The sequence below is a fragment of the Panthera pardus genome, unplaced genomic scaffold (assembly GCF_024362965.1).
Source record: "Panthera pardus isolate Hobbes unplaced genomic scaffold, ASM2436296v1 HiC_scaffold_26, whole genome shotgun sequence".
Taxonomy (NCBI): domain Eukaryota; kingdom Metazoa; phylum Chordata; class Mammalia; order Carnivora; family Felidae; genus Panthera; species Panthera pardus.
Window position 1 is genome coordinate 8,788,265 of NW_026526832.1, and position 23,371 is coordinate 8,811,635.

General features: G+C 39.9%; 1 protein-coding gene across 4 annotated transcripts in view; it reads left to right on the forward strand.

Annotated features, from left to right (window-relative positions):
- Window positions 1–22,100, forward strand: part of THUMPD2 (THUMP domain containing 2) — a 35,738-nt gene extending 13,638 nt beyond the window's left edge. For 3 of the 4 annotated variants that reach the window (XM_019446628.2, XM_019446638.2, XM_019446645.2), the window contains 6 exons: window positions 860–912; window positions 2,696–2,783; window positions 9,566–9,637; window positions 10,147–10,261; window positions 17,727–17,835; window positions 20,804–22,100. In XM_019446628.2, coding sequence (XP_019302173.2) covers window positions 860–912; window positions 2,696–2,783; window positions 9,566–9,637; window positions 10,147–10,261; window positions 17,727–17,835; window positions 20,804–21,128 — 762 coding nt within the window. In that variant the 3' untranslated portion in view covers window positions 21,129–22,100. The remainder of the gene's footprint in view (window positions 1–859; window positions 913–2,695; window positions 2,784–9,565; window positions 9,638–10,146; window positions 10,262–17,726; window positions 17,836–20,803) is intronic. The other variant, XM_019446652.2, reaches the window with a different exon arrangement.
- The last annotated feature ends 1,271 nt before the right edge of the window (window positions 22,101–23,371 follow it).

The following is a 23,371-nucleotide window of genomic DNA, read 5'->3' on the forward strand; positions in this document are numbered from 1 at the left end:
ACATTACCCTTGCTATAATATCTTTGGCCTGAAGAAAATTTTGTTACCCTGGAAATATGTGTAGCCTATGATGATCCTGTGTGACCTCAACTCTCAATTTGAAGTTAAAATTAAGGTGGGAAGAATTAAGGTTAGAAAGTCTTCTCTAACCCCAAATGCTGAAAAGTCTGACCCAGTCATAATTCAGAGAACCCCAGGGAGGAAAGAACCCAAGATGTCTTCAGAACATGATTCTCCATATATAATACCTCGTATAATGAACTATCCTCAGAATCTTCCTATGGAATGTACTGAAAATTTACTTTGCCTCTGCCCAAGAAAAAATATTATAGTGGGGCACCTGGATGGCTCAGTTGGTTAAGGATCTGACTTCGGCTCAGGTCACGATCTCACAGTTTGTGAGTTTGAGCCCCGCATCAGTCTCTGCATTGGCAATGCGGAGCCTGCTTGGAATTCTCTCTCCCTCTTTCTCTCTGCCCGTCCCCGACTTGTGCTCTCTCTCTTAGAATGAATGAAAAAATTAAAAAATTAAAAAATAAAATAAAATAAAATAAAATAAAATAAAATAAAATAAAATAAATATATATGTATTTGGACATTTTTTATTTATTTTATTTTTTATTTATTTATTTTTACATTTATTTGTTTATTACATTTTATTTATTTACATATGGACATTTTTCCATATATTTAAACAAGGCCTTAGAATTTTTTTAATATAGATTATTTAAAAAATTAAAAGTAAAATAAAAGATAAAATTTAGATTATATACAGCTTCAGAATAGAAGTTTTCAAATTGTCAGTGCATTAGGTAATGCATTTCCTGTTCTGTTCTAACTTCTCTATTTGTTCTTTCAGATCTTCATACATCTAAATGACATTTACTCTGTGGTGGGAATCCCTGTGTTCAGGTAGATACTGTTCTGTAAGCTTCTGGTTTGTCCCTTAGAGTTTGTGAAAGTAAGAATTTTATGCTCTTATTTATAGTATAAGACATCGATGTAACAGAGCGAGGCTAAGGACAAAGCATCGGAGTTCTCTACTTGAGCCAGTGAAGTGTTTTTTTAGTACATAACGCATATGATTTAATCTGGCCAGTTAGAGCTCTAAAAGATTTGATTATAATCATGCACTGATTACATGATTCGTACTGAAAAATTATATCTAATTATTTCTATTATTAAATGATTTTCACAGGCCCTTAGTCTGTTGGCATCTGGAATTTTTATTAAAATAGGAAATACAGCACATTTCTTAAAATTCACGTTTACACATTCTACAAATTTTATTGCCATTATTCTTTTATCGTGGGAGAGTATTTCCAACTTTTATTTTTATTTTTTAATTATTTTTTTAATGTTTATTTTTGAGAGAGAGAGAGAGAGAGAGACAGTGTGAGCGGGGGAGGGGCAGAGAGAGAGGGAGACACAGAATCTGAAGCAGGCTCCAGGCTCCGAGCTGTCAGCACAGAGCCCGATGTGGGGCTCGAACTCATGAACTGTCAGATCGTGACCTGAGCAAAGTCAGATGCTTAACCAGCTGAGCCACCCAGGCACCCCTATTTCCAGTTTTTAAAATCTACTTCAGGTATCTCTCTAATCTTGCAGGGTACTATATAATAATAAATGCAAATGATTCATTTCCTTATTTCAAAATATCTGTTGAACACTTACATAACAGGTATTTTTCTAGATGCTTTAGGAAGAGAGAGCTAGTTGGATGAAAACAGTGATTTCCAGTTCCTTGGAAGCATGTAGGTATTGTTGGCATCTTAATGAAAAACATTTTGTATGCACATCCCTGTTTACATAGTATAATGTGATTTAGATACCCTTTTTCTAGATTCTAGGCATGGAATATTTTCAAAGATTATAAAAATTCTATAGGAATACCCCATTTTCCCTAAGCTCACATTTATGCATCTGTAAGCCCAAAGCAGGGTGTAAAAAAAGAATGCTTAAGGTTATTGTAATAGCTTTTATCAAGCTTGCTTTTTCATTACATTGGAAAGATAGAAATAATATTTTGAAAACCTCCATCAAATCTGGAAACATTGATAGTAGCAGTAATGAAGCAAAGGATAAAGTATGCGGTGGTACATAATGGAGGCCAGTGAACTCATCTGGGAGATGTCTGCTTCAGCCCTTCATTCCATAAATTATTTTAGACAATGCAATGTCATGCTTCATTTCATCTTTTGAGAAAAGATGCAAATGAGCAAAAAGCAAACTTACAAAAGGGATTTTTTTCTAGAAAACAGATTTCAAGGGTTAGCATCCATTCAGCCCTACTTGCCATACCGCATCTCTATCACAGTATGTTCCTCTTGATGACTCCAGCAAGAAAAGGTCTATTCCACATGGGAAGACAGGGAAGTATATTAACACTTGAGAAATACTTCCCTCATATGTGATTAGATTTTTCTAAGTTAAATACCTAAGAGTTTAAATTTCAGGTGTCTTACAAATGTACCTTTCTGAAATACCACACTGGCTGGTCAGACGAGGTGCCAATGAAAAAAGGGATTTTTGTCATAAGGTTAAAATATTCTGTAACTTAGGGGAACTTAGTGTATGTTAGATGAATATATAAAGAGGAGGTCACAGATACGACAGGTTAATCAGTTTGTTTATATCACACTTTTCTTTAACATACAGTAATGTTGGGTACGTCATCAGGTTCTTTTCTTTGTAGGATTCCTTTGGCCAGCCGAGCTTACATCAAGACAGCAGGCCTGAGGTCTACCATAGCATGGGCACTGGCCTCTCTGGCTGAAATTCAGGTGAGGAAGTGTTTTCATCTTACGATAGCAAGGTCCTTTCCGTAATCAACTGATTGATGGGCATCTTGGTTGCTTGTTTGTTTTTCCCTTCTTTTCATTTCTCTTTTTCTTCTACCCTTCTCTTTCTCTTGCCATTACACTTCTGAACTGCTACAGCGATATTTTTATATATCGTTGAACTTCTGAGAGTGTTCTGGCTATGAAAATGCTGAGTCCAAAGATAGCTGCGTTTTTATGATTTCTAATCTTTCATGGCACAATCATGTGATCTGTAAATCCTCCACTTCTTAAAATTTAAGTTTTTCTCTGTGACTAAGATCTTGATAATTTTTGTGAATGTTCTGTGGACATAAGAAAGTAATTTTATTTTTTAGTCAACAAATGTCTGCTATATTAATGTTTTACTATCTGCACAATTCTGAAAGAGGTATTTCAAAATCTCATCATGTTACCGTATTTGCATTTTTGCTAGTCGTCAGCTGTGGTCTAGTTTGGTATATGCACATTTATGACTTACTGCTTCATCAGGAATGGTGCCTTTTCATTGTCACATAAAGTTCTCTTTATCTTGATTAGTGAGTTTAAACTTAAATTTCATTGTGTCTTATTAATGGTTTTTTAGTCCTTTCTTTTTCTTTGCATTTGCTGCATTTCTTTGCCATTGCTTTATTTTCAGCTTTGCTGTCAGTATGTTTTTTTATTTGTTTGTTTGTTTTTTGTTTTGTTTTTTATACGAATACCCAGCTCTGTTTTTATCCCATTCGATGGTCCTTGTCCTCCAGGGAGGGAATTCAGTGTTTATGACACACACTTGATTGTGTTCCTCCTATTTTACTCTGTTTACAACTTCTGACACTGTTTGTTTTTACTGGTTTGATCAAGTTACTTGATAATCACTTCATTGCTCTCCTTGAGGTTGGAAATTATACTTTATTGTTCTGTTCCACTAATGGTTCAGGTTGCCAGCTCTCTTAATTAGACACGTGGGACTCTGCTGTTGCTTTAAAACAAGATATCAACTCTTTCCTGTGTCAGGACACTGTTTTTACCACCCAAATACTCTAAGCTTACCCTCTTCCCTAGCACAGTATGAGGCCTCTCGAGTACTTTTCTTCTCTTCTCCTGACCCCCCTTTACTCCTCCCTACAATGAGACCTTTGAAACGTTTTTGCACCCTTCCACTATCAGCCCCCAACTACTAGATTGTAGTAAATTATTTATCACATGTAAGAATTTCCCTTGCAATACACCCCTTGTGTTTCAAAAGTTCTTATTTAGCACTTACATTACACAGCCTGTCCTTAGTCATTAAGGTATCACTGTGCACACACACACACACACACACACTTTTTCGTATAAGCAAAGACGTGTTCCAAGGTGTATCATTCTTCCCCACTGTTCTTCCCTGTTTGAGGTCTCTGCTCTGGTTTATTTGTCACTTGGTCAAAGTCTTTTCTTAGGCAATTTCTTCAAGTGTGGTGTCCAAGTAATACATAGTCAGAAATTCCTATACAGCCTCAAATTTGTTTTTCATCCTGGGGTACAGACCCATCTTGGCTGGCTTTAAGAGTTGTGTCAGTCCCCTGCCCTCAGAGGTCTGTAGACGCTGTCCCCTTGTCATTTAGTTTCCTGTGTTCCAGGTGAGTGGTATGTGCCAGTAGGATTTCCTTTTCCTTTAGAGCTGCTTAGGGGCTTGTAAGACTTTTCTCTTTAATCCTCCAAAGTTTGGGAATATTAGCAGGATATACTTAACATATGTGTGTTTTCTATTCAGCCCAAGCTGAGTTCTAATTCTGGTTACACCACTTCCTAGAAAACTTTGGGCAAGATATTTATATTTAACATCTGCGTGCCTCAGTTTCTCATTTGCGAGATGAAAATAACAACCTCCTAGGATCATGTGAGGATTAAGTGAATTAGCATGGATTAAATGGTTAGAACAGTGTGTGATATATAGGAGGTGTTTAAGTATTCGCTGCTGCTATGCCAGTAGTAACTGTAATAATTACAAAAGTTATTGTTACTATTTCTCTGGCTCAGGCACTCTTTCTTTCATTATTTAATTATTATTGTCCCGGCTGTTTTGCTTTAGTGGCTTTTACCTTAAACTACTTTCTTTTCCTGCTTCCGAGATTATAAACACGTTAAGCCTCCTGGAGCTAGTCTCCCAAGTTGCCTATCCTCTCTCCAGAACATGGTTTCCGTCTTTCCGTAGTTTGAGTCTACGTTTTGACTTATTCTTGAATGTTATCTTCCAGGCTATAACAGGAGTCATAGAATCATGTTCTCCTTTATTCATTGGAATGTTTTAGCTTAGAAATCATTGTTTTTTAGCTTTGAAAAGTTGTGTGTGTACTACATCTGAATATCTCCAGAAGCCCTTACCTCTTTTCTTCAGATACTTCCTGTCTCCTCCAGGAGTTCTGTTTCATTAGATGTATGTTCAGATTGTTCTGCCCGTTTACTCTCTCACTACTGGTGGACCCCTACCCTTTAGATTTACCTTTTTTTTTTTTTTTTTTTTTTTTGGCTCACTGGGAGTCAATTGTGGTTACTAAAATATTTGAAATGGCTAAAATCCTAAAAGTGCTACAAGGCAAGTGGATCTGTGGCACTACCGGGCTTGGCAGTGGAAGGAGAATCTGTCAGCCGTGCTGAAAACTTTTTCTAGGTGAACACTTTTCTGTTCACTGGTCTCCCGGCACATCTGTAGATCTCTGAAGACCAGGTTCTCCCCGGTTGCAGTGACTTCCCCGTCTGGGCTCCAGTGCTCCTCTCTAATCCCGCATCCAGCCTTGGCAAAGAGGCCCCATGGAGTTCCTTCTTCCAGGACCCAAACCAAGCCCAGGGCTTCTCTTGGCATTAGTTGCCTCCAGGTCTGAGCATCACTTGGGCTCAGGGGAAGTAAAGAGCTTGGAGGTGAGAGAAAAGAAGAAAGCTGCTTTAAGATTATCATGTTCCCAGAATCCATGATTTTCTTTGTTATTTGATTTTAATCTTTAGTCCAAATCTCTTTTAGTCTAAGGAGAGAGTTACCAAAACGCCAGTGATCTCACCACAGTTTATATAACAACATGTATATATGTGTGTGTGTGTGTGTATTATATAAATATAAATTTATATAACCACGTACAAATTTGAAATGTTACCTTTATCTTGATATAAACATCCATTTGTCCGAAAAGTAGAAAAGTAAATTAAATATATCCAAAGATGATGCTTGTTAAAATTTTCCCTTACTGTCAGTTTGCCTTGCCAGAACCGAGAGTAAGGAATGTTTCTCTAAATGTGACCACCAGCATCGGAATGTTAAAGCATGTAAGAAGTAGCACAGCACAGTTGTTTTGGAGGAGTTTAGTAAAGACCCACAGTGTGAACGATCCCAGTACTCAGCCTTGATCCAGTCCCCTCTAGGGAGCATGGTACCCAGAGCAGTGCGTAGGCAGTTCAACCTTGGGTAAGCCAATGCTATTAGCACTGACATCTAAACATGAGCATGTTAGATATTTTTCATGTTTACCACACACTGTTCTCCTTCCTACATATCCTCAAAAGGAAGGGGCCCCTGGGTGGCTCAGTCAATTAAGCGTCCAACTCTTGATTTCAGCTCAGGTCATGATCTCGTGGTTTGTGGGTTTAAGCCCCACATCAGGCTCTGAGCTGGCAGTGTAGAGCCTGCTTGGGATTCCCTCTCTCTCGCTGCCCCTTCCCCACTTGTGCTCTCTCTAAATAAATAAATAAAACAAAAAAAAAATCCTAATAAGGGAAACCAAGTTCTGTAAGTTTTAGTTATTAATATAAGCATACAGAAATACTTGTCTGTTTCTGCCTGTGTACCCAAATGTCACAGCAAGACAAGGTCCTATGATAACGTAAAGACATTTATAGATACTAAGGTCAGGTTACCTCATTCAGCGAGGACCATGTTGGAGAGAGGAAGAGCACAGTGTTTGACACATATCAAGATCTTCATAAAAATTAGTTCTCATACCATTGTTATTTTTGACTAAATTTTAACTAAATTCTTTCTACTTGCCGCCCCTTCGTGGGGGCATCCGTAGGATACTCTCCTTAGAATTTCCTGCTGGAGCTTTCCCTCTCCTGAAGGGCATTGTGTTTCTTTCCATTAGGTGTCCTCTGGCTCTGACCGAAACCTGGCTGTCCATTGAGGGCTCTGCTTCCTCTATAGACCTATCAAGGGACCAAGGGCCTGGAGGTGGTAGGTGTCAGCTTGAGCCTCTCTGCTCTTCTGCCCAGAACCTCTCTGTGCCTTTGAAGCACGTGCCGGGAAGTTATCCCAGTCGTAGGCAAACCTCTCTTCTATCATTTCTAACAGAGTATAGGCCACTATGCCTGTCATAGTTCTTTATGATGTCAGAATCCGCTCTGTAACCTGACCCTTTAGTGTCTTGGCTTCCCTACCTCTGACGATCTGCCCTGCTCAGATCCTGTACCTCATCATGCCCAGAGGCTGAATCTCAATTTCAAGAACCCTGCTCTTAGCCCCTTCCTCCTTCCCGTTCAGCTCCTCTGGCGCCCTGCCACACAGTTCCTTAGCCCCCGCAGGGGGTTAGTCATTTGCCCTCACCACCCTCCATCGCTCCTCACCCGTCCTCATCGCTGCTTCACGGCTTGGATTCTACGTTCTACCATGACAGTCATTTCCTTGCCCACGCTTTTCACTCTCCTGCTCCTTATTTGACTTAAATACTGGAATCAGCAGAGAACGTCAGCGGGTTCTCCTCACCGAATCTACCAGCATGCTGGAACCTGCACCCACATGCTTTGCCTCATCGCCATCACAACAAGGGAGCTGTCCTTGTTTCACTCCAGTGCTTGGGGACCGGACTCCATCGCCTCGTGCCCACTCGAGGACTTTCTCTCTGCTGCGCATGCCCATCAGCACATATACTTGATTTAGTATCTTGTAATTTAAGAAAATAGCCCTTTCCTGAACCCACATGCTCCTTCTCTGCTTCCCCTTACAGAAAAACTCTTAAAAATAGTTGTCCATATTTGGTGTCGCCACTTCCTCCCGTCCCCTGTCTCCTGTGCCCGCTTCCGTCAGGCTGTCATCACCAACACGCCACTGACACTGCTCATCGCACTTACCTGTTAGCACTTTGATACTGTCATCACTCTCCTTGTTGAAACATGTTTCTCCACTTTTTTTGGAACACCGCTCTGGTTCTCCTCCTACATCAGTATGTGCTGCTGTCAGTATGCAAGGCTGAATCTTCATCTACCAACATCTATACTTAGGAGATCACCAGGGTCCAACCCATAGACTTTTCTTTTTTAACTTCTCTCACATTCTCGATGACTCATGCAGTTCTGATGCTTTAAATATCGTTTATGACTAACACTGAGTGTTCCCAACTTCATGTCTGTAGCCTGAACCTCTCCCCTGAACTCCAGACCCATATGTTCAACAAATCACTTGACATCCATACTTGCTCTAAGAGGCGTCTCAAAATTTAACCTGTCCAGAACCGTACTCCCGTCTCCTTCAAAGCTTCTCCTCCCCATCTCTTCCCATCTCAGTAACAGGGAAGTCCATTCTTCCCGTTGCTCAGGTCAAAACCTTTAGTCATTTCCAACTATTGTCATTCTTTAACATTCCACATCCAGTCCATCCCATTGGCTCCACCTTTAAAATATATCTAGAATGTAACCACTTCTCATCACTTATACCAATACCACTCTTAATTCAAGTCACCATCATCTCTTGCCGGTGTCCCCTAACTAGCCTCCCTTTTAACACTCTTACCCTTCTCTGGTCCATTCTCAGCAGAGCAGCCAGAGTGAGACCTTTGAAGTGTAATGTCCTGTTACTCCTCTGCTCAGATCCTTCCAGTCGTTTCCCATTCTTCAGAAGGCAACCAGAATCCTTACTGTACCTACAAGATGTGATGTAATGAGACATCCCTCCCCCATAACGGGAAAAATTAGTTTTTTCTCCAAATTTCCTGTTTTCCCAGGCACAAGTAGGATTACACTTTCTTTGCCCCTTCAAACTGCGTGTGTCATGTGACTGACATGCTTTAGCCAGTTAAATGTTGGTGGAAGTAATGTGTCTCATTTCTAGATGGCACCTTTAGGAAAGTATACGATTTGTCATGCTTCTTTTTCCCCTCTGATGGCAGGGCTCTGGATGGTGACCACTTCATGAGTTTGGCTTCCAGAAGCCCCAGATGTCCTTCTGTGGAGATGTAGCATTAGCTATGTGTTGTTTTCAACCTCTGAGATTTGGGGATTGTTACTACATGCAGCATAACCCAGTCCATCTTTTTTTTATATATATATTTATTTATTTATTTTTGAGAGAGAGAGAGACAGAATGTGAGTGGGGCAGGGGCAGAGAGAGAGACACACACAGAATCCGAATCAGGCTCCAGTCTCTGAGCCTTCTGCACAGAGCCTGACACAGGGCTCAAACCTACAGACCGCAAGATCATGACCTGAGCTGAAGTCGGAACGCTTAAACGACTGAGCCACCCGGGCGCCCCATAACCCAGTGCATCTTGACGGAATAGCCTATCTCTAATGTGAACACCACATTTTCCATCTCACTCACTGTGCTTTGGCCACACCAGTGACCTTCCTAATCTTCATACATGTGGAGCATACACTTATCTTGTGGCTTTGACCACCTGAAATTCCTAATAAAGTGTAAAAAGGAATCTCTGCTCTTGAAATGTTGATTCCTCAAGTTTTAGGTTTCTTTTATAATATATATTATGATAGACTGAATAATAACAAATCAGTATTTCTGTCTGCAGGCTGGTGCATTTGTTTTAGATCCAATGTGTGGACTCGGAACAATACTTTTGGAAGCTGCTAAAGAATGGCCCGTAAGTACTCACGTTTGGTAAATCAAGCAGTATGTTTAATCATTATATGTATTTTCACTGACCAGTTATTTAGAAGTAGATTGTCTATTCAGGAGTATTAGTTTTGACTACATGAGTTGCTATGTACTGTTGTCAAAATGGATTATGAAGGGTTAATTAAATCACTGTTTCATTTCTTAAACAACTATTTAGGAAATCGTATTTTAGGGAATTTAGGAAAATGTGAGCAATTTCAATAACTAGTCATGGCAGATTATGATAATCCCCAAATTCTTTAGGCATTTGTTACTGGAAAATATACTAATAGTTTCTAAAAATTAACAAAAACTTCTAATTTTTTACTACTGAATATCATTTTAAAGAAATACTACAAATTTGTTTTAACCTGAATTAAGAAATCTATTAAATTCATTTTCATTTATTTGAGAAAAAGCAAGTAGGTTTTCTTAACTATGTAAAATGTCTGATAGTCTTATTTATACTTAAAATATGAATTTCTTTCCTCATAGGATGTATATTATGTGGGTGCTGATGTCAGTGACTCACAGTTACTAGGTGCATATGACAATCTGAAAGCTGCAGGCCTTAAGAATAAAATTGAGTTACTTCAAGTTTCTGTTATAGGTAAGATATAAAAAATGCAAACATTTGGGAAAATGAACATATGTAAGTATACTTAGAATCATAATATTAAACAAAATTCACTTTCCGTATGTAAATGTTTCCATATGTTGAATTCTTTGGAGCTAATACTTGGTTAATTTCCAATACTATAATTATAACTTATTTTTCAAAAGGTTATTAGTACCAACATTTATATAGTATCCCTAAGCATTTAAGTGAAAGGCCCATTTTTTTTTTAATGTTTAGTTGATTTTGAGAGAAAGAGAGACAGAGTGTGATCAGAGGAAGGGCAGAGAGAGAGGGAGACACAGAATCCAAAGCAGGCTCCAGGCTCTGAGCCATCAGCACAGAGCCCAATGCAGGGATTCAAACCACAAACCACAGGATCATGACCTGAGCCAGAGTTGGACACTTAACCAGGTGGCCCACAAGTGCCTTTTTAAGATGTGTTTGTTGTATGTGAACTGTTCTCATATCATAACCACAGACCACTTAATATAGGGATAAAATAAAGAGGACAGAATCATCATCATCATCATCACCTTCTTTGGATTTCTTTCAGATAAACTGAAATGTTCTGAATTATCTTATCTTTCTCTTGCCTCACATTGGACAGTAGTCCTGTGGTATATAGGAATGAGGTTACCAGCCATCCCTGTCTGCTAAACCAATACTTCCAGGGCTAAAACTAGGCAAGTCTGGGGCAAACCAGGATAGTTGGTCACCCTGTGAGGTAGAGGGAAACCTGCTGGGGAATCAGCAGTGACAAACAGACTAGGAATCAACTCTACTGAGTCCAATCAAAATAATATTTCCCTAAGACCCATCCATCTAAAATGGTGTTTAGACCATTTTAGACAAGTCTTACATTCCTTAGTTTCTCTCCTTCCCCTAGTACATCTTTCTCCCTTAGAAACGAGCACATTTAATTCCCAACTAAGAAAATGGCATTCTCTTAGTAGATGGTCCCAGTGTTAAACCTATAATCTGGAGGAACAAAATAATTGTTTAGAAATTTTTTAACGTGGGGGTGCCTGGGTGGCTCAGTCGCTTGAGCATCCGACTTCGGCTCAGGTCATGATCTTGTGTTCTGTGAGTTCAAGCTGCACGTCAGGCTCTGTGATGACGGCTCAGAGCCTGGAGCCTGCTTCTGATTCTGTGTCTCCCTCTCTCTCTGCCCCTCCCCCACTCATGCTCTCTCTCTGTCTCAGAAATAAATAAACATTAAAAAAATTTTTTTAAAGAAATTTTTTAATGTAGTGGAGGAATAATAGAGTATCAAGAAGAAGATATTAGGGTAACTATGGGTAAAAACATAGTAAAGCAGCCCCAGAGGAGAAGGTGTATTGGGGTTTTGGTTTTTGTTTTTTGTTTTTTTTTAATTTTTTAAAATATAATTTATTGTCAAATTGGCTGACATACAATGTGTACAGTGTGCTCTTGGTTTTGGGGGTGGATTCCGGTGATTCATTGCTTACATACAACACCCAATGCTCATCTCAACAAGATGGTATATTGTCGATTGAGATCTCAGAGTCGTTTGCTGCCAACGACTGTTTTTTCAACCTTTCTGTCGAGGTTTTTAATGGGATAAGACGCAGGTTTCCAGAGGAAACTAAGGGGTGATGAGGCCGAAATCAGCTTTCATGAACTCTAATTTCTTTCAGAAAGCTATTTGGGGGAGGGGGCTACTTGCAAGAGGACTGGACTGGCTTCATCAGCTGTTGCAGCGCGGTGGTTTTTCAAAGCCTTTACTATCTCCTGAGCCTCGGGCGCGTTGGGAAGGAAGTACTGAGCTGTCCATCTGACCTCCACCACAACTCCATTTTTATCTGTTTTCATGTGGGGGGCTTTTCCCACAAGATTTCACTTTAAAAACAAGCAAAAGGCACAGTTGTCTTAAAAATAATAATAATAAAAGTGTTAAAAACAACGTTCTCTATGGCACCAAGGAGTCAAATAAATTGTAGTTTTTGGAAGGATCAGTCTAACTGCCATGTCAAGAATAGACTACAGCAGGGAGGATGGAAAACGGGAAACAAAGAAACTAAGTACAGGATGGAAACAGGAAACAAAGAAACTAAGTACAGGCTAGTGTGATAATCTGGTAAGAAATGATGGTGGTTTGGCCCAAAGTGCTATTCGTGGGGGTGTTGAGAAGAGGTCAGGTACATAATTTTTGAAGGTGAAGTGAGCAGGATGTGTTGTTGGATTGAATGTGGCATGTGAAAGAACAAGAGTGACGACCTAAGCAGCTGGAGGGTGGGGTGGCCACCCTCGGAGTTGGGGCAAACTGCTGGGGAACCAGTTGGAGTTTTGGAACCTGTTAAATTCCACGTGATCAGTAGGCACCAAGTGGAAAAGATGTCAGGTTAGTAGCCCCACCCCCAGATCTGGAGTTTAGGGGAGAGGTGAGGCAGCATCAGCATAGATAACGTTTAAATCCAGGAGATCACCTCGGGAATGAGGATAAATAGAGAAGGGAAAGCACTTGGGAATAGAAGTCGGGCGTGGTTTCTCCACGCCAGCTGCTGCTGTAAGTGCACGTTTCCCTAAACCATTGTCAAGACGAGATATTATCATTTTATTGCAGTTTTTTTAAACTGCAAATTTGATACATTTTTCAGACTTACTTTTCCTTAATTCCTAGTGAGATAAAACATTTTTCACATTACGTCATTTGTAGATTTTTCTTTTGCAAATTAATTGTTTTCAGGGTAACACTCTGGAGGAAAGAATAAACCATCTATTTTAAATTGTTTCATCATCCTAACCTTTTAATGTTAAATTTCAGTCTAGAGGGAACCATATATATCTTGTGTGCAAAGGGGCCGATATGAACTAATAATTCGCCCTTCATGACACATCTCTCTGCTTGAGAGGTGGAATTGTAGCTGGATCCAAGTGTTTATTTTTCTTCGCTAATTTGGTTTTACGTTTCAAAGCTTTAATCATAAACACAACTTAGAGTGGGGAGACCCATGAATTGTTCGACGTTCACAGGTGTGAGGATTTCACATCTTTTTACTATAGTAAGTAAGAGCATGTAAAGACTTCAGAATCAAACAGACCAAGTATAAATCCTGGCTCCACCATTGTTTCATTACTCTGTGGCCTTCAGCAATACCCTGGACCTCTGTATTTTATCATCTAGAGTCTGAAGGTAATCCCTGCTTCATAGAGCCTGTGCTGAGGATTTATCACATAAGCACACAGAGCACATTGCCTAACACGCAGCATGATTAAGGACCTCTGTAAACATGGAGATGTCTGGGAAGTTAGTAATATTCCCGTTGTGATTTGTTTCTGCAGAATCACCATCTTTGTTCTCTTTGTGAGCTTTAATGACTATATCTTTTCTACCTTTTTAGTAACTTTCACCTTACAACTTTCTACTAGTATAAAAAGAGATGATCCTTTAATATGCAGGAATTGCATGTGTTTATTCCTAAGTTTTACTTAAGAAAATTTGGAACCAAATGAGTATTATGTTACAGGCTATCTTAGGAACTAATTAGTCATTGGCTAGGCTTTGTTTTCTGTTAATCTACAGATACATATACATTCCTAGGATAAGATGGAGAGCTGTAATATATACAAATTTGAGCAAAAGAAACACATATATAAATTAATTAAAATGACAAAATTGTTGACAGGTGAGAAAAGGAATGTTTTCACTCCTTTCAATTAGACATTCTATAGCCTGTCACACATTACTTCAGTGAGAATTTATAACAAGCTTATTGCCAACAACTGTGCTTTGTTCTTAGGTGTTATTCATTTCCACCCTTGTAGGAATAAGGCGTGCTTTTTCAGTACACCCACAAGCTGCCCGTAATGTAGTGGCTGCATTTTCTTTCGTATCAGTGTGTTTTTCTCTAATTCCTATCCTGCCCTTGCTGGCCTGGGCCCTGGTGTTCCATCCACATGTCTTGTGACCTGTGCCGAATTTTGCAAGATTCATGAGGCTGCCAGGCTCCGTGTTTGGGAAATCAGAAGGAAATGTGGGAAGTGATGGGTTAGGTGTATGTAAAGTATGTGGAAATAGGGGATAAGAAGCCTACCATATTGAGAGTTTTCTTTGGTACAGTGGCCTTACAGTTTATTGTATGGTATCCTTTCTTATTGTTTGGCAACACTTGTATTCTGAAACAAACTTTTTCAGCATTAATAAGTTCTTAAAAGCATACATCTAATGAAAAAGTGAATACAGAGTTGCCATTTTGTAAGAAAGCTGATGAACACATATCTTAAGTAAAATGTTTGTTGACATTTATCATCCGCTGGGAGGGCCATGGTGGTATCACTGACCAAATGAAATAGATCTGTGTATAGAAGTGTGTAGCATTTATTTCAAAACACTGCAGGTATTTTAAGGGGACAGAGCCCAAAGACAGCCATTTATCAAATGCAGCTAAAGAAAACGCATTTAACTATCACTCTGTAAAGCATGACTTTTCATTTAGATCAAATGACTATTCTAAATTAATTTTGCTCATCTTCAATACCAAGTATTCTTATGTACATAAACAAAATGAAGCTATAGCTATTAATTTGTTGGTTCCATTAGTAGAAGACCTTTGCAGACAGTTAAACGTTGCCAGTTTTGTTTCAGGGTTATCAGATGCTTCGAAAAGATGCTTCCATAGGGGTACCTGGGTGGCTCAGTTGGTTAAGCATCCGACTTTGGCTCGGATCGGGCTCTCTGCTGTCAGCGCAGAGCCTGCTTCGGATCCTCTGTCTCCCTGCCTCTCTCTCTGCCCCTTCTCTGTGCACGTTTGCTGTCTCTCAAAATAAACATTTAAAAATAAATAAATAGGGGCACCTGGGTGGCTCAGTCGGTTAAGCATCCAGCTCTTGGTTTCGGCTCAGGTCACAATCTCATGGTCTCATGAGTTCAGGCCTCATGTCGGGCTCCACATAAGGCTTTGCACTGGCTGTGTATAGCCTGCTTGGGATTCTCTCTCTCCCTCTCTTTTAGCCCCTCTCCCATTCACACTGTCTTTGTCTTTCTCAAAACATATAAATAAATAAACTTTAAAATAAATGAATGCACAAAAAGATATCCTGAAGGCTCTTAAAACCTATTGGAAGAAAATATATTAGAGCCATAATTCTGAGTTTTAAGCAGTTCTTACCCATTTTTCTTCTGGCAAGAGGGAGAAATAGAGCAGTTCTTTTGTTCAAGATACACCAGTATTTTACATTTTTTTCATGTTCTTGAGTCATCCTGCAGAGTCGTACAAAAGGGATGAGTTTTATATATTTGTTTTGAGCTATGTTTCTATTTCAGAATCTTATCTCCTTAGCTACAAGCAAACTCTTTGTTCACAGGCCGTTCAAGGCATTTAATAATTGAAAAGATTTAATGTGTTGAAAATTATGGATCAGGTGTTCATGATTTCAGGAGTTTCCTCATCATAAACTCAGGAGGTAGGGCCAACGGTCTGTGTTCTACCAACCCTCCGGTCAGTTCTGATACGCACTACATAGTAGGTTTGGGATGAAGGGAGCGCGACTTTGCACTTATGGTTCCCAGGAGATTCTGATGCTGCCGGTGTCTCCTGGGGATGCTGCACAGGAGGGATGGCTGCAGCCTTGAGAACCGCTGCTGGAGGAAGAGCAGGAATGAGGCCCACCTGGAAGCGGTGGCCCTGCTGGGCATTTGAGGAGCCGTGAGAAGGATTCTGCAGAGCTGCTTTGAAGGATTCTGGCCCGCCTGTCTCCACCTGGCCGTCATCTGCCTGTACACCCAGAGAGGACATTGTACATAATCACCACAGTCATCGAGTGCTCACTGGGTGCCAGGCACTGTCCTGAGTGCTTTCCATAAGTGACCTCACTTGTTAGGACCCTGAGATAGGTACCCTTACCTCACTTTACAGACGAGGAAACTAAAGCAGTCATTTCCCGAAGTCCCACTGCTGGTTAGTGGCAGAGCCAGATGCAATAGCAGGGCCTGCCCGCGCTCTCAGACACATCAGCAAAAACTTGTTTCATGCTCTGTTGTAAGATAGCATTGCTTAGTTCTAGAACTTTTTGAAAAAAAAAATTATTCCATTTAAGTTTATTCCTTCAACTTCTAAAATTATTTAAAGCAGTTTAGCAAATTATATAATACAGAGTAGGAAAGTTGCAAATAAAAATAGAGACTGACAAGAAAAAAAAAATGTTACCAAACCTGACCAAACTGGGCAGCTTGTGTGTGTGTGTGTGTGTGTGTGTGTGTGTGTGTGTGTGTATGAATGCAAAAGAAAGATGTGGACTCAAACTCTAGAGTCAACTACTGCATGGTTTCTCCGGTATAAAACATCTGATAACCATGATTGCCTTCACGGTACATTTACCTTGAGTAGCCCTGCATAAAGTATAGAAACGCTATTTAAATGTACGTGTCCTGTAGCAACATCCTAAAACTAAGTGCATGAAGCTAAAATGTGACCTGGAAAAAAAAAAGAATTCATGTCTAGCTTTAAAAGAATATTATCCTGAGCCTTTTTTTCTGACAACCTATTATTTTTTTCTACTAATCTCAAGTAAGGGTTAGAACTAGGAAAGATCTTCAAGTGTTCCTTAGACTTTCCCCGATAATGGGATTTTTTGTTTTGTTTTCAAATTTCCAGCCAACAAAAATGTATGTGGTATTTAGAAGAGCAGAGGTTATTTAAATTGTATTCTGTTCTTACAGAGTTAAATGCTATTCAAAAAACGAAAATTGGGACATCTACCTTATGAATATACAACTAATTTACATGATGGGTGGGAAGTAAAATAAGTAGAAAGTGAAAAGTACACTCAGAAAGTGTGGAAGTTAAGATTATGTGTATGACCTTCTGGGAAGCTAATTTCTGAGAAATGTAAAGATGAGAAAAAAATTCAGATTCAGTAATCAAATACTACATTTAATTTTGTTTAGTAATGATGTTCATTTTGTTGATTTGTTTTTTAGCCTTTTCTCTAGCCTTAGGATTTATGTCAATGTTCTTAACCTTTGGGTCTCCTTTAAAATTTCAGTGAAAGCTAAGATCATCTCCCTTTTAAAAACACATAGATATACACATGCAAAATTTTATATGTAAGTATGAAGAAGGAAATGAAAGAGCATATAATTTGTAAAAGTTTTTTGTAGACAATTTAATGTGTTTCTTCTTGGGTCTGGCAACTTTGTATTCATGTAATATGTTTAGAGAATTCAATTTTCTGATTAATTTAAGATTTTGCTTAACTTATGTCATATTTTATCATAACAGAAAAACCAATTTTCAAAGAACAGAATCTAATAACTTTATCATTTATTTTTTAGTTGAAAAGCCTTTCAGGAACTTATAATTTCTTGGAGACAATGTTAGCAACCCTAAATTGTACTTAATATGCAAAAATAATTCTCCATACTTCAGTTTTCTCATAGTTAGGTTGTAAATATTTGAACTTAATGTAACGGGTTTCTCTGGTTTTTGTGTTTCAGACTTGCCATTGCCTTCAGAGAGTGTCGATATTATTATTTCTGACATTCCATTTGGGAAAAAGTTTAAGTTAGGGGAAGACATCAAAAGCATTCTACAAGAAATGGAGAGGTAAGTTTTGAGTTTATTTTCATGATTTTTGAGTTATTGGTCATTTAACTGAAATATATCCTAGTTCTTCAGCTAAGATTTGATTGCATTTTAGTAACTTCCCAGAGTTTTTATACTTAAATTTTCTAAGGTTTCAAATCAGAGGGTTATCATTGAAATAGTTATTCCGTATCATCTTACACTATATTACGTTTTTTTCCAAGAAAGGTACTGAGTTTTCATTATTGGCTAAAATTTGAGTATCTGGATTAGTGACCTATATTTTAATCACTGAGGTAGGTAATTTACATATTATAAACCTCACCAAAACCCTGCCTCCTAATGTGTTAATCGGCCACATTTTACAGATGAGAAACTGGGACCTGGAAAGATGAAGTTTCTCAAGATCACAGCTACTAAGCCCCACAACAAAATTCACATAAGGAGCATTCAGTATCCTAGAGAGGCTACAACACTGCTGATTGTAAAATGAAAATTTAGAGGTGTCGTCATTCATGTCAGGGTGTCTAAGGTTGGCCTCAGGGAATATAATTCAAGGAAAGTATTTCTTTGAGAAGTTCAAACAGTGAAGCCTGAATATATATTTTTCTGATCATTTAAGCTGGTAAAGGAGAGAACCTAGAACACATGGAGGAATAAATAGATATGACCAAGAAGTCAATTCATTAAATTGTCTCAGTTGGACATTTGATAAAGCAAGACAACGTAAATGGTCAAGAACCTGTATATAAATAATGTCACCGATAGAAAAAATGAGCCATGGGTTTTGGATGGAGAAAATTCAGTGTCAAGGCTGACATTCTGTAGGGAAAATTAAAGACTTAACTTTATATGAAGACTTGACATGAAGTCTAAGTCCAACTAAGAACCGTCTCACCTCCATCTTGTGAACTGGATGCTCCACACTTTTTTTGGATTATCTTATTTCTAAGCAACTTCCCCTGTCACACAGTTACCTAACCTGAGATCTCTTTCTGGGCACCACCTATAATTCAGGCCTGCACTCCCTTCTGCCTGATAACACCTTCCCCTCAAGCAGATTTTGCAACCCTGACTTCATATTAAAATCATTTCAGGGGCTTTTGAAAAACAGTGATGCTCATTCTCCACCCCTCCAGTTTAATGGGTCTAGAGTAGAACGTGGGTGTATTTCTTAACCACTCCCAAGGTGATTCTGTCCTGCAGCCTGTGTTAATAACCGCAGCCTTTGTGCCCAGTAGGTAATTCACCAGCCACACTATTAAGCCAACTCATAGTGAAATACTAATATGTGTGAGCAGTGACTTATATTTAACCTGAAACTTCCCAGAAGATATTCAAGATTCCCCCCATAATTTCAATGGCTCGGTAGGATCGGTTGAAAAGTGTATGTATTTGAACATAAGGAACTCCTATGACCGCGCTTCCTTGACACCTGCCCACAGCCTTTATGGTTTGATTTTTCACTTTTTATAGTTGGAAGTTTTATATAGGCAGTGGAGCCTGATATAGTGGAGTTCGGAGACAAACTTGTCTTGATTCACTGATTTTTTAGATGAGGGAAAGCTACTTAAACTCCTGATATCTTTGTTGGGTGTGGGGGAGATTCCCTTTAACTCTTGACCCTCTAGCTGTCACCTTGTCTCCGTACCTATACAACCAAACTTACTGAAAGAAGAGTCTACACTTGACATCTCTGCTTCCTCACCTTCCAGTCCCCCTTCGATTCTGGCAGACCAGCATTTTCTCGTGTCCTCAACTAGGATTGCTGTCCCCAGGTTCACTGAGGACCTCTTGTAATCCTAGTCACCTGTTCGTCCTGTAGCATTAGACACTGTGGAGACCATTCCTGTCCTGAAAGTGTGCACCTTTCGCTTCCATGCCATCACTGTTGTCCAGACTTTCTCCCGGGATTTTGTTCCATGGCCCGTCCCTCCTCTCTCCTTCCTTAACTGTGAAACCTCTGTTCCTGGGCCCTTTTTCTCTTCTCACGCTAACCTGCCTCCCCAGGTGATGTCATTCACCATCACAGCTATATCTACCGTGTGCTATTGACAGCTCCGAAATCTCTACCTGGAGCCCTGGTCTCTTCGCCTCCAGGCTGTATATCCAACTGTGGATTGGAGCTCACGTTGGCCTGTCCCTGAGGTCCCTCAGCATATTCCAGACAGCCCTCTTTTCCTCCCTCCTCCTCCCACCCCTCTGATTCACCCTCACGCTGAATTTCTTTCAGTGCCTCCTCCTCCTCACTTCTTCCTTTCTGCTGCTTTTCTGCCTCCAGCTCCCTGCCTCGCTCCAGCCCCTCTCTGTCACTTGGCCTGACTTGGTCCCGCTTGTCCTTAACTCATGGTGCACGTTTGGGACCCAGCTCATGTGTTCCCAGGGGACCTCGTACTTGCCTGGAGGGTGGCATCGCCAGCCTCTGTAACTCTCCACTCGCCTCTCTCCCGCTTTCAGTAATCTCTTTAGCAACTCCGAGGACTGTGGTTGGGCATCACTTTTTCCACACAGAAGTGCTCTGCAGAATTTGGTCAAGTGATTGAACAATTCTCCTCAACAGGCTGACATTCCGAGGCCTCCCCTTTTCCCTTTCTGAGCTTCCCCGTTGTCATTCCTTTGTCCACGTCCTCAGTCTTTCCGGTGCTTTTCTTCTGCCATCAGCCTAGTGTATGCTGATTCTATAGGATTCTTTCATCCGCCTTTTCCTTTGTACAATCACTTATTAGAATGTGACTATGAATTACTTTGAGGCTTGCCTTTTAAGTAGAGTAAAAATAGATAATTAAAGCAGATTTGTGCTCATGATTCCATAATTACTATAATGAATATGCATTATGGAAGATACTACCTAATTATCAAAATCCTTGTGTTTAAATAGATAAAATTAAATTTCAAATTAAAAACCCCAAATATTTTAAATAAAGTGGGATTGTTTGTTGTCTAAAAAGAAAGAAGTACTCATACCAATTACCATTTTTTTTTGTCACAGGGTGCTTCACGTTGGCGGAGCCATTGTATTGTTGCTTAGCGAAGAGCACCACAGGCGCCTTAAAGATGGCGAACAGAGCAGCATCCCTTTGAATTCCAAGGACAGCCACACAGGTGAACCTTCAATCAAAAAGTGCTTGAAGCCTGGAGGAAAAACTGGCACATCAGAGACAGTGTCATCTTCATTGGAAGCCAGTAGCCAGGAGTGCTTAGACAAAACACCACCCTTTGGCTCTTTAGTGCCAGTGGAATGCCACAAAGTTAGCCTTGGGAGAACAGATGCATTCATATGCAAATATAGGAAGTTGCCCTCTTTGGGACTCTAGCAGCCTCGCTACTGCAAGCCGGTTCGAGTCCTAGCCGCAGTGTCAGCCAGCCGTACAGCCGCGAAGGTAGTTGTCATAGGATCTTGATGGGGCCACAGAGTTCCAGGGAAGCAGACTCCCCTGGGGTCAGGAGGCATGGCTGCTGGACGAGTTCCAGCTTCATCCTGGAAAGAGCTGAAAGTTGCCAAAGACCAGTGAATGAATATTCCTACTAAAGAACTCTCAAACTTTGAATTCTGTTGGAATGTGAGGAGTTGTGCCCCGCCTGCAGTTTCTGAGAAGGAGCTGCAACTCGGAACACAAATTTTCAGAGGTTCACATAAAGTATATTGCACTCATCACAAGGTTGATGATATTTTAACTATCAGAGTTTTTAAAAAAAATTTTTTTTTTAACATTTCTATTTATTTTTGAGGGACAGAGAGCGAGGGAGACACAGAATCCAAAGCAGGCTCCAGGCTCTGAGCTGACAGCACGGAGCCCGATGCGGGGCACTCACCAACTGTGAGATCATGACCTGAGCCGAAGTCGGATGCCTAACTGCCTGAGCCACTCAGGCGCCCCCAACTATCAAAGTTTTTTAAATGTGGAAACTTTGATGTGTTACTTCTTTTGATATTAAACTTGATTTTTAAGCCGATAATTTTCTTCTCCATTGGAATGAAAATAATTTTTATTTGCAATACCTTTTATATGTCCCATATGTCCCTTTTATATGTCCCATTTTATAATGTAAAACATTAATGGGAATAATAGCAATAAGAATCCAGCCAGTATCCTCCAACATGATAGAAAATAAAGTTTGCTCTTTTTCTAAAAACATTAATAAATGTTTTTAAATGTCACCTCTCTCTTATTTAAATGAAATGCATTCCTTGTGTTTACAACTTGAGAAGAAAATCTTCTTAATAGAAAGTTGATGCAAATATGGTTTTCATTTTTTTTTTTTTTTCAATAAAGTAGTGACTTGGGTTCTTGGCTGCTTTAGTACTGTGTGAACAACCTTTCCATGTTTAGGCAATTTCTCACCTTGTGAATCCCACCTCTCCAAAGCAGAAGCAGAAAACTTATTTTCCAGCTAGGGTGTGGCATGTAACCTTGGCCCAGTATCAAGCTAGGCCCACCAATCAGTCTGGGGCTAGTGGAGCACCTGTGATAAATGAAATTTACTTAGTTACTACCTTACTGATCTGAAAGCAATTCACAGTAACCCCAGCAGGACCTAGCCTATCACATACTCATACAACAAATATTTATTGCACAGCTATTATCTGCCAAGGCATTGTTCACATCTGTGAACCAGAGATACTTGCCCTCAGAGGACAACACTCTAGTAGGGGAGACAGGTAAGAAACAGTAGACATAATGAATAATTTATTTGATGGCTTAGAAGGTGATATGTGTGGGTTTGGGGGAATGAAAGTAGAGCAAAGGTTTGGGAAACACAGGAGGATGGGGATAGAAGTGCCTTCCATTTTTAAATAGATCAAGCCTCGTTGAGAATATGGGAGTTGAGCAAATACTTGAAGGACGTGGAAGAGTGTACCAGGCACATGGAACAGCCAGTTGCAAAGGCCGTAAAACAAGAGCCTGCCTGATGTATTTGAGGAGCGGCAGAGAGGAAATTTAGCCCGAGCAGAGTGAATGAGGGGGAGAAGGAGAGGTTGGAGATACGTGAGTGGCAGGTGGTGGTGGCTGGTTAGACCAAAGGGGGTCTTAAAGGCTTCTAGGAGGACTGACTTTGACTTAAAACTATTGGAGGGGTTTGAACAAGTAGAAATCTAACCTACATTTTACAGAATCACTGTGACAACTGTATTGTGGACAGGCAAAGGTGAAAGTAGACCCATTGGGAGTTTTTTGCAATAATCCAGACAAGAGAAAATGGTCACTTGCCCCAGGGCAGTGGCAGTAGACGCGGTAAGAGACAGCTAGATACTGAATATATTTTGGTTCTTAAACCAGCAGGATCTGCGGATGTGTTTGATGTGTGGTGTGATAGGTGGAGAGGAGACAGGAGTGGCTCTAAGATATTTGGCCAAGCAACCTGAACAGTGCAGTTTCCATCAACTGATGGGGAAAGGCTGCAGAGGGGGCAGGTTGGGTGTGAGAAGGCAGAAGCTCATTTTTAGACTTGCTGACTTTTGAGATGCGCATTAAATATCCCAGTGGGGGTGTTGAGTAGGCAATTGAATACAAGAGTCCAAAGTTCTTAAAGTTCTGCCCTGGAGATATAAATTTGG